The sequence below is a fragment of the Suricata suricatta genome, chromosome 11 (genome assembly GCF_006229205.1).
Source record: "Suricata suricatta isolate VVHF042 chromosome 11, meerkat_22Aug2017_6uvM2_HiC, whole genome shotgun sequence".
In the NCBI taxonomy this organism is placed as follows: domain Eukaryota; kingdom Metazoa; phylum Chordata; class Mammalia; order Carnivora; family Herpestidae; genus Suricata; species Suricata suricatta.
This window is the reverse complement of record NC_043710.1, coordinates 41591922-41602104: the sequence shown is the minus strand read 5'-3', so window position 1 is coordinate 41602104 and position 10183 is coordinate 41591922. Positions and strand designations below refer to the sequence as shown.

The 10183-nt window shown below is 38.4% G+C and overlaps 1 protein-coding gene across 5 annotated transcripts in view; it reads right to left on the bottom strand.

Moving 5' to 3' along the window:
* SOX6 (SRY-box transcription factor 6) overlaps window positions 1–10183 on the bottom strand; it is a 372948-nt gene that overhangs the window by 86606 nt on the left and 276159 nt on the right. For all 5 annotated transcript variants that reach the window (XM_029957189.1, XM_029957193.1, XM_029957194.1 and 2 more), the window contains one exon: window positions 3715–3864. In XM_029957189.1, coding sequence (XP_029813049.1) covers window positions 3715–3864 — 150 coding nt within the window. The remainder of the gene's footprint in view (window positions 1–3714; window positions 3865–10183) is intronic.

The following is a 10183-nucleotide window of genomic DNA, read 5'->3' as shown; positions in this document are numbered from 1 at the left end:
TAGGTTTTTGGGTTTTTTTATGTATTTCATTCTGGACAGTTTCATCATTCCATCAAGTTCACTAATCTTTTCTTTTATGATGTCTAATTGTTACTAATCCCATCAGTACTCATCCAGTAGAGTTTTCATCTCAAAACCTGTATTTCTCATCTCCAGACATTTCCATGTATGTATTCCACGTCTTGACTTATAATGCTCATGTTTTCCTCTATCTTCTTAAGCATATGGTGTGTATAATACCTTTTTGTTCAGCTTTGAATATACTCTGTTTATTTTCATAGTTCAGTAATTGCCACTTGCACCAACAATACCACTGGGCATGGGAAGCATCTACCAATCAAGTAAATCTCTGGTCATCATGGCGAGCCTGATATTGGTTCTCACAGCATCCCATGGCTTGACATAAATTTTGTGGGTGTCATTTAGGGAGAATATTTGCCTTTCTTCTCATTTGACTATAGTTGGAAGTCCCTATAGTAGCTGTTTTTATCATTTAAACTATTAATTCTATCATCTGTGCTATTTGGGGGTCTATTTTATTGATTGACTTTTTTCTTCATTATTCATATTTTCTTGCTTCTATAGAAGCCTGGTAATTATATTTTTTAATGTTTATTTATTTTTGAGAGAGAGAGACAGAGAGACAGAGAGGGAGACAGAGTGCAAGCAGGGAAGGAGCAGATAGAAACACACACACAGTATCTGAAGGAGGCTCCAGGCTCTGATACTGATACAGGAAACTTGAACTTCTGAACCGTGAGATTATGACCTGAGCTGAAGTCAGATCCCTGACAGGCTGAGCCACCCAGGTGTCCCCAAAAGCCTGATAATTATTGAATGGAGGCTATACACTGTGAATTTTAAAATGCTGGTGTTGGAGTTTGTGCATTCTTTCAAATATTTGTGGACTTTGTTCTGAGACACAGAAACATTTGACCCTCTCTAGGCTTGCATTTAAGCTTTGTTAGGCAGTTTCAGAGCAGCCATTAATGTAGGGATAATTGACCCCATGACTGAGGTAACACCTTTCTGGGGAACCCTACTTGATACCTCATGTGTCAGGAGATCTTTCCACCCTGGCTAATGGGAATACAAACCCATTCTCAGTCCTTTGTGAACCTTGCGACAGCATTGCCTGCTGTATCTGCAGTATTTTTCACTGGCCTCAGAGAGTTTCCTCATATGCATATGATGATCAATACTCCACTAAATACAGGAGAATTTTCTACAGATTTTCAGTCCTCCTCTCTCTCTCTCTCCCTCTCTCTCTCTCTGCTGGTCTCTCCTCTCTGGTACTCTACACCACAAATTCTATCTACCTTGGCATCCAACAATTCTGAACTTTGTGCCTCTATTCAGGGAGCTTGTCATGTTCCGTGTGGGTATCCTTCCTTGCACTATTACCTACAAACAACCTTTTGACAGTAAGCTGGAATAACTATAGCACTTCTGTCACTTGTTTCTCTTTCCTCAGGAATCACTGTCCTATATTCCTATTGTAAATATCTGAAAATCATGTGTGTTTCAATTGCTTAAGCTGGAAGACTAAATCTGATCCCTGTTCCTCTATTATGGTTGAAATTGGAAACCCTCTAGGTATTTAGTTAGGCTTTCTCTTGGTATACAACTAGGTATTTCAATCGCTACCACCACCACCACCACCATCACCATCATCTTTGTTACCATTAGATCATCATCATCAAGATCATCACTATACTAACATTAATGAGACACTCACTGTATGCTAGAGGATGTAAAATCCATAATAATATTAACTCCCATTTTTCAGAGCAGAAAACTAAGGTTGAAAGAAGTAAATTGTTCAAAGTGACAGATGGTAAAAGTGGTAGAACTGAAATTTGAATAAAAACATTCTTATTTCTGATATTGATATTTATAGTAGATGAAAATTCTCAGGGAAGAAAGGTACATAAGATGATCTATGCTTAATTTTATTACCTTAAGCAAACCATGCCTTATGTCATGTGGTCATGTTATATACAGAGGAAAAGCAATGATTATAGACAAAACATTTTAGTGGCCATAATCCTTTCGATTAGCACATCATGAGATTATTCTCAGAACCTCTTCATTACTAGGTAGAAGCAATTGTTTTGAATTTAAAACATTAGCTTTATGCCTTGGTCTATATATTTTTACTCACACATACAATAAACAATCTAATAAGTATAAGAAATGTTTCCTTTGTTATTAACATAAAATATAGTCAAGTCAAATTATATAGAGAACTCCCTAAGAATTTGCATGTGGTCAAGTGAGTAATAAAACTCAGTTGGCCCACAAAGCTTGAATGGTAAAAGCAGATGTAAACTTGAATTTAACCAGGGAACATTTTACTCATCCAGTAAAGACTTGGTTTGGTGAAGTTCCATTTGGCCAACTCACTTATAAAATGACTTTTTCATGTTAAAATATCTAATACTCAATACTTCAAGCCAATAACGTTTGATATGTTCATACTCTAACAACTATGATTAAACAAAGTTCTGTGGTTTGGGTTGTAGCGTTTTCTTATTCACAAACAGAAACCCTTGGAACACAAAATAGGTAGCTTGTTTCTGTAACTGATGCTATCTTATTAAATGTAAGCTGCCTATTGTTATATCTCAGTATTTCTAACAACAAAGCATAAATGTTCATCTATGTCTTTGGAGAGTGTAAAGCATGGGTGGTATTAAATTAATTCCTTTGGGCAGGAATTTGGAGATACTCAAAATTGGGAGTACCTCAAAATTGCAGGCAGGAATTTTTGAGATACATTATGGAAAAATAATACTTTTTCAGTGGTTTTGTAGCATTGATGCTGTTTTGTGGGCCTTAGATGCTTCCCTTGTGAAAATTTAATAATTTTTAAATTTCTCCAAATGTAGCACTTTGGGCACATTACAACAATACATCTGAGCTTAGCATATCCTTCCAAGTAGAAAAGTCAGTGGCACAAAACAATTGTCTCCCTGAACTACATTATAAAAGCCAACCAGTACCACCTACAGGTACCAGCTGCAGCACGAAGTTGGAGCGCATCATCCATTTCCCTCTGTCGCCAAGTACCTCCTGGGTGCCACATTTTAAGACACTGAAAATTAGTGAGGAAAGGCATCTTTCAATGTCCCAGCCATAACTGGGGAAAGCCTGTTTATCCTCTCCCAACTACATGGCATCAAAGCATGCCTAGATAATACCACTCATTCCTCAGAGCCCATTTTATAACTGTTTTTAAAGGATAGTCCTTCATTGACAAACCATAAAATGTTCAGCATTAGATTCTTTTCTGTCCCCTTTTTTAAAATCTAAAGTTTGGGGCACCTCCTTTCCAGGACTGTAAGTTGGCTCCTACCTGTTTCAGGAACTTAGAAAGAAAGTGTCACAAATCTATGAGAAAGACTGGTAATAAAACCATGGCCATTCATGCCAATGAACATTAAAAAATAAAAGCCAGGATCCAAAGGGGAAAGACTCTTGAGAAGTGAGTTTGCAGATTGAGGTAAAGCTCTCACGATACGGCACCATTGTTATCAAAAGGGAAACACCTGTTTCTCAGTGCTCAATCATGAAATGTACCATCAAGAGAAGCGTTTGGGGTTCCTTTATGCCACTGTGCTTCCTGCTGCTTATTCCCAACCCAGCCTGGCTCACTACTTTTCTTGTGAAGCTGTTTTCCAAACTGTTTTCACAATCCTGCAAAGCAAGTACCTTAACTTGAGTTACAGGGCTGGTCCCTCTCTTTTCATTTTTTATCGCAGTAGGTGAGACTGCCCCTGCTGTGTTTGGTGGCTGTGGAGCTGAGGGCATCTTTGCTCCAGGTGACACCTGCATGCTGGCCAGCTGAGCGGCATAGAGCTGCTGCAAAACAGGGAAGACAAACATTCTCTCTTTAAATGCAGCTGAAATTGAGTTTCAAGAAACACAAAACAAAAACAAAAACAAAACTTACCGTATTGTTACATAATTATTTCCCTGACAGCCTTGTGATTTCTCTTTCACTGTTTTTAAAAAAGGAAATAAGAGTGTCCAAATAATCCAAAGAAAGAGTACACATATGGGAGCCATTGTCTTGCTCCTGGTCCTTGTAGCGGTAACTTGATGAACCTGAACAAAGGGCTTGGTTGCTCCAGAGCTCAATTTCTTCAGTACAAAAAGGAATTTGACTAAATGGTCTCTATGATTCTTTCTAGTGTCTAAATTCTTTATGAAAAGTTCTTTAAAGGTCAACACGTCCATGTAATTTTAATATTCATGCCCTAAGAAACTAATCCGAACCTTCCTAGGGATTCCTGGAAGAATACTGTTCTTATTTCATACTGACCAACCTTCTCTGGGGATGCTGATCCTTCCGGATGATAAAAATGCTGCCCTCAAGATCCCTGAGGCCCAACAGCAGGTACTGTTTTCTTGAGGTCTTATTTCTAGGCAGCACATGACACAATCCTCAAGAGAATACAGCCAGATTTTTGACCCAAAAATTCAGTGCAATGCAATGAAATCAAGCCTCTCTCTCCTAGCACAGGACGGTAAGCCCTTGACGATTGATTTATTAGCTTTTGGTTGAAGTTGATAATAAATGAATGTGTTGATCTCCTATGGGTAACCACAATTCAGACACCTCAATCTTCCCACTGTTTTAATGCTTGGGAACTCCATTCAAATATTTTCTTTTCTTCTTATAATCAAGATTAAGCCATTACCTTGACAGTCATATTTCTGTCATAATAAATAGAAAGCTTCCTAGTTCATCAACCACAGAGAAAATAGCTCAAACTTTGTCATATTAGTCAGGGGAAAAAAACAGGTGGTTTGTATGTAATTTCCAGCATTACTATCATTCAGATGGACAAATAAAAAAAATTACAGTAATCAAAAACAGACCTTTCAGCACATGTAATTAAATGAAAGCTTAATAAAGAATAATTTGCAAGAGCCAGATGTGCTTATGTCATGATTGTTGCTTTCTTTGGAACAATTTTTCTAATATAACAAGCCTCTAAAGAAATTAAAGTTTCATAATTCTGTATGTGCAATGACTCAGTGACAAGAAAAATTCACAAGTAAGACTCATTCAAACTGCTAGAACTTAGGGGGAGAAAAGGCTGCCTCTTCTGTTTCCTTTCTACTCTGTGGTATCCTTTTCCTTTGAGATTCAGCCAGGTGTTTTCAAAAGGGGGGGGGGCAAGTGAAGCTTCTGAAAATTTTCTTCTTGGATAAAGCCACTAAAGAGAAGTTTGGCTTTCTATGTAGTGAAGATGGTTGAGAGCAAAAATTTTGTTGGCTACATGGTATCTGGAATCATGACTAATGTGCCCTATGACTGAGTATTATAGAGTCATGAAATCTTAGAGAGGCAGGCGTCCTTAGGCATCATTTATGCCTTCATTTTACCTCAATAACTCACAAGATCAGACGAAAGTCAATTTTACTCAATCTGGAGTCCTCCAGGTAACTACAACTAGTGAAAAAATATACACAGAAAAAACAAATCCCTAGGAACAAATTTATTTTTTAAAAAGCTGACTAAATACAGAAATCCTTCAGCTTGAACAAGATAGTCGTTTCTAGAAATAATGTTAATTGCTTCCTGTAAAGCTTTGATAATGATTTATTTTATATCTTTCTACTGGTTTGTACCTATGAGAGGAATGACCCCAGAAACGCTGAGATTCCTGAGTTCCATGTGAGCTGCCATCACTGATACATTAGAAGCAAGCAGGGCCATCGCCACATTCCATAAAATTTATAGAGCTGAGTAAACTGGCCAGTAGGGGATCAGATAAGATTTAGTAGAATAAGCCTTGAAATAAAAATCAGAAAATAGTAACTGATGTAAAGAGAGAAGGCACTCACAAAAATAAAAATTTTCATATTCTGTCTGACAAAATATATAATTTTAGATATAAGTGCCATGCTTTTCAGACTGAAGACTGCAAATCTGACCTGGGTAAAAAGAATGTCATTTGTTGAATATCTATAGGTTTACTGCACGATTTCCAAGGGAGCTTATCTTCTAAGCTAACATTAATTGAATATGTTCTATATGCAAGGCTCTATTTAGGAGCTGTGGAGGATTCAAAGTCTCAGAATAAGCATATTGTTTTAGAGAAGATGTAAGATATAGATCCTTAACACCTGATGTGCATCTTTTTTGTGGCACCTACTACTTTTTTTTAAACCTGTGTGTAGTTGTGTATATATGTCTTATCATGCTTGATAGTAAGCTTATTGAAGTCATGATCAACCTAATTATTTCTGAAAGGCTAGCAGCAAGAATAGTCCTTTGCAAATAAGAGATAACCAATTTGTTGAATTAACATACTATATAAAATCACTGGATGTTAAGAAGGAGAGATATTTTCTAAAAACGAGGCAAAAGAAGTGGTACATGATTATATTTATCATACATAATAAATAATGTTATGGTGTTGAATTTTTTAAAAAATGAAAGGAAAATAAGCCCAGCCCAAATTAAATTACATTGTTTCACAAGAAATGATTCTTTTGAAGTGATTTGTTAAAATGTTGACTAGAAAGCTTTTTAATAATAATAATGATAGCTTTAGTCACCTGTCTTAAACTTTTCTAACACAAATTCTACTGCTTGAGCATCAACTGAGGGGTGGTATTGATTTTTCTTCTCACTCTAGTTTACTTATAAATTTAAAGTTTCTCTAAATGCTACTACATCCTTTTTTGAAAGAACATAAAATATTAGTTATTCAAATAAATAGCTTTAGTTAGAAAACTTCTTTGCAGACTAATGGTTTGAGAAAGAAAAGGGTTAAACTCTGATTAATGACTATGTAAGAGTTTACAAAAATGTCATTCTACATAGGATTCTGAGCTCAGAGTTCACAGACACAATGATGATAATAATGAATATTCATTTCCAAACACAGTTGAGGTTTAAAAAACCAACTTAACAGACTTAACCAAAGTCCCATAAACATTTAAACTTTGGTGAAGACTTTCTATAAGTACAGACTTTTTTCCATTTCAATTTTGAAAAATGTTCGGTGATTGGGATATTGAGTTGTTTCTTTATCCAAGATGTATAAAAGCCATATAGTGTATATATGTAAAAATGAACTTAGCTAAATATTTTTTAAAATTATAAAATCACTCAGATTTTATTGGAGCACTTTAAGAAATGCTTTTACTATTTTATGGCAAAAATATTCCATCTTTAGTATTAGTTCAGTTTTAATAAAGTAGTCATTATTAAGATTTTGGTAAGGTGAAAAGTGACACACTTAGCACCTATAACTGAAAGGGCCTTAACATATCATTTAGTCTAGTCTTACCTCCTCATTCTACTGATGAGCAGAGGACTATAGACGAAAAGTACCATGCTTAAGATGACAAAACTAGTTAGTGTTGGTATTAGAAGATCATTTTGGCTCTCATTCCAACATTACTATTTAAAGTAGAAATGGCGAGGGAAGAGCCAAGATGGCAGAGAGGAAGGGAGCTCTGTAAACTTTGTCTGCCCCATCTACCTAACTGAGAAGGACATTACTCTCATCTACAAGAGCAGAAGGAGAAAATACAGGCTCCAGAAAGAAGACAACCTAAAAGATACCTGAGTGAGTGAGTGCGAACTAGGGAGATTGGAAAACAGGCCAGCCCGAGAAGGGCAGGGGAGGTAGGAGCCCCAACCCAACACAGGGCAAGTGCACAGAGCCCGAGAGACAAAGGGAAGAGACAGAGAAACTGAACATGCTCATAGTACTGTCTCTGGAGAAGAGATAAAAAACGTTTAACTGCACTCAGAGAGAGAAACTCTCACTCCATATATAACTGCTGGGTAGCCCAAATCCTGAACCTGGGTGGCACAAGGGAAAGAACAACTTCCAGCCCTGTGCAATCCCAGTGGGGAGTCAGCGGCCTCAGCGGCAGCGCCAGGGACACTCACTTTGACCTCGGCTGTGGGAGGAGGAGCACGCACCTTATTTCCACCACGCATCTTGCCTCCAGCATTGGCCATGCAAATCCCGAATCCTGGGTGCCAACAGGGAAAAAATAGCCCCCACCCCTACGCGATCCTGGCAGGGAGTTGGCAGTGGGTGGAGACCGGGGCTCGCGCTTCCGGCTGCAGGAGCTCACAGTTCATTTCCGGCAGCGCCCAGCGCCTCGGGTAGCAGCAGCGCAAATTCCAGCCAGTGCCAAGAGAAACTGCTCCCTCCCCCTACCGATTGCTATCTCTGCTGGGGGCTGGGAGTCCGCAGTTGTGTATGTGAGGGCATGTACTTCACCTCCTGCTGTGCACCTGACCTCAGGCAGCACACCTCGCCTCAGGCAGCAGCAGCGCAAATCCTGGCCTGAGACAAGAGACACTGATCCCTCCCCCGAAGAAGCCAGCCGCCAAAGTATATCTCATCTGTGGTAGCATAAAAGTGCATGGACTAGGACTTTGAACCGAGGCAGGCCTGGATAATACAACATGGCTCAGCTGTAGCACAAGGAGATTGGACTCCTTAGAGTGGCCTACAGTGCTTAGTTCCAGTGGAGCTTGGCATGCCACTATTCTACTCTCTGCAGCCACCAAGGCAGAGCCTCTGAGAGCAGCCCCCAAGACCTACTACACCAAACAACACCTATCCACAAGAATAATACCACAAGGTATTATTCTTACCTTTTTTACTTAAAATTATTTAAAAATTTTTACTCATTTTCCTTTCTCCTTTCTCCCTTTTATTTTTCTTGCAATCCAGATATATTCTCCTGTATCTAATCCTTATCTCTCCCCTAAACTGGTCATACACTTTTAGACTCTCCATTGTCCTTCGTTGTCTCGGACCCCTTTATTTTTTTTCTTTTTTCATCTCTTCTTTTCATCTCTTTCCTCTCCATTTTCTTTCTTTCCTTTCCCCCTTTTGATTTGTTTGCTTGTTTGATTTGTCTGTGCGTTTGTGTGCTTCTGTTCCCTCTGTGTTTGTCTGTCTATTTTCCTTCTTAGGGCTACTCCAAGAAACAAGCCAAAGTGTGCACGATGGTGAGTCCCAAATATCGCTGAGTAGGGAAATAAAATATTCAAGGGCACAACAAGACAAAACTGAGAGGCACCATTAAAATAATATTTCCTGAAATGACAGGCCCTGGACAGTCAATAAGCCTCCTTTAACAGAGCAATATTAACAGGTGCACAGTGCTCAACGAGAATTTTAAAGCTGACAAGAGACAGAAAACTAGCAAAAATGACAAAACGAAGGAACTCTCCCTTGAAGAACTTCCAGGAGGAAGTCACAGCCACAGAACTGCTCAAGGCACATCTAGACAATATACTGGATCAAGAATTTAAAAACTTGTCATAAAATTAATCGCTGGGGTTGAAAAAAAAGCATCAAAGAAGCAACTGAGACAATGACTAGGAACTTTGAAAACAGGTGTGATGAGTTAAAAAAAAGCTATAAATGAGATGAATAATAAAATGGAGGCAGCCACCTCAAGGATTGACGAGGCAGAGAGAAGAAGAGGTGAATTAGAAGATATAGTTATAGCAAAAGAGGAAGCTGAAAAAAAGAGAGAGAAATTGATCCAGGAGCAGGAAAGGAGAATTCGAGAACTGAGTGATACAATCAAACGGAACAACATCCGTATCATAGGAATTCCTGAAGAGGAAGACAGAGGGGAAGGTCCTGAAGGGATACTAGATCAAATTATAACTGAGAATTTCCCAAATCTGGGAAAAGAAATAGACATTCAAATTCAAGAGGCACAAAGAACCCCCTTAAGACGTAACTTGAATCAACCTTTGGCACGACATATCATAGTGAAACTGACAAAATATAAAGATGAAGAAAGAATTCTGAAAGCAGCTAGGGAGAAAAGGGTCCTCATGTACAAAGGGAAACCTATCAGAGTGATTACAGACCTATCTAATGAAACTTGGAGGCCAGGAAGGAATGGCAGGAAATCTTCAATGTGATGAACAGAAAAAACATGCAGCCAAGAATCCTTTATCCAGCAAGCCTGTCATTCAAATTAGAAGGAGAGATAAAGATGTTCTCAAATAAACAAAAATTGAGAGAATTCATGACCACCAAACCAGCCCTACAGGAAATCCTAAGAGGGACTCTATAAGGGAAATGTTGCAAAGAATACAAGGTGCCAGAGACACCACTATAAACATGAATTCTAGGGAGAACACAATGACTCTAAACCCACATTTTTC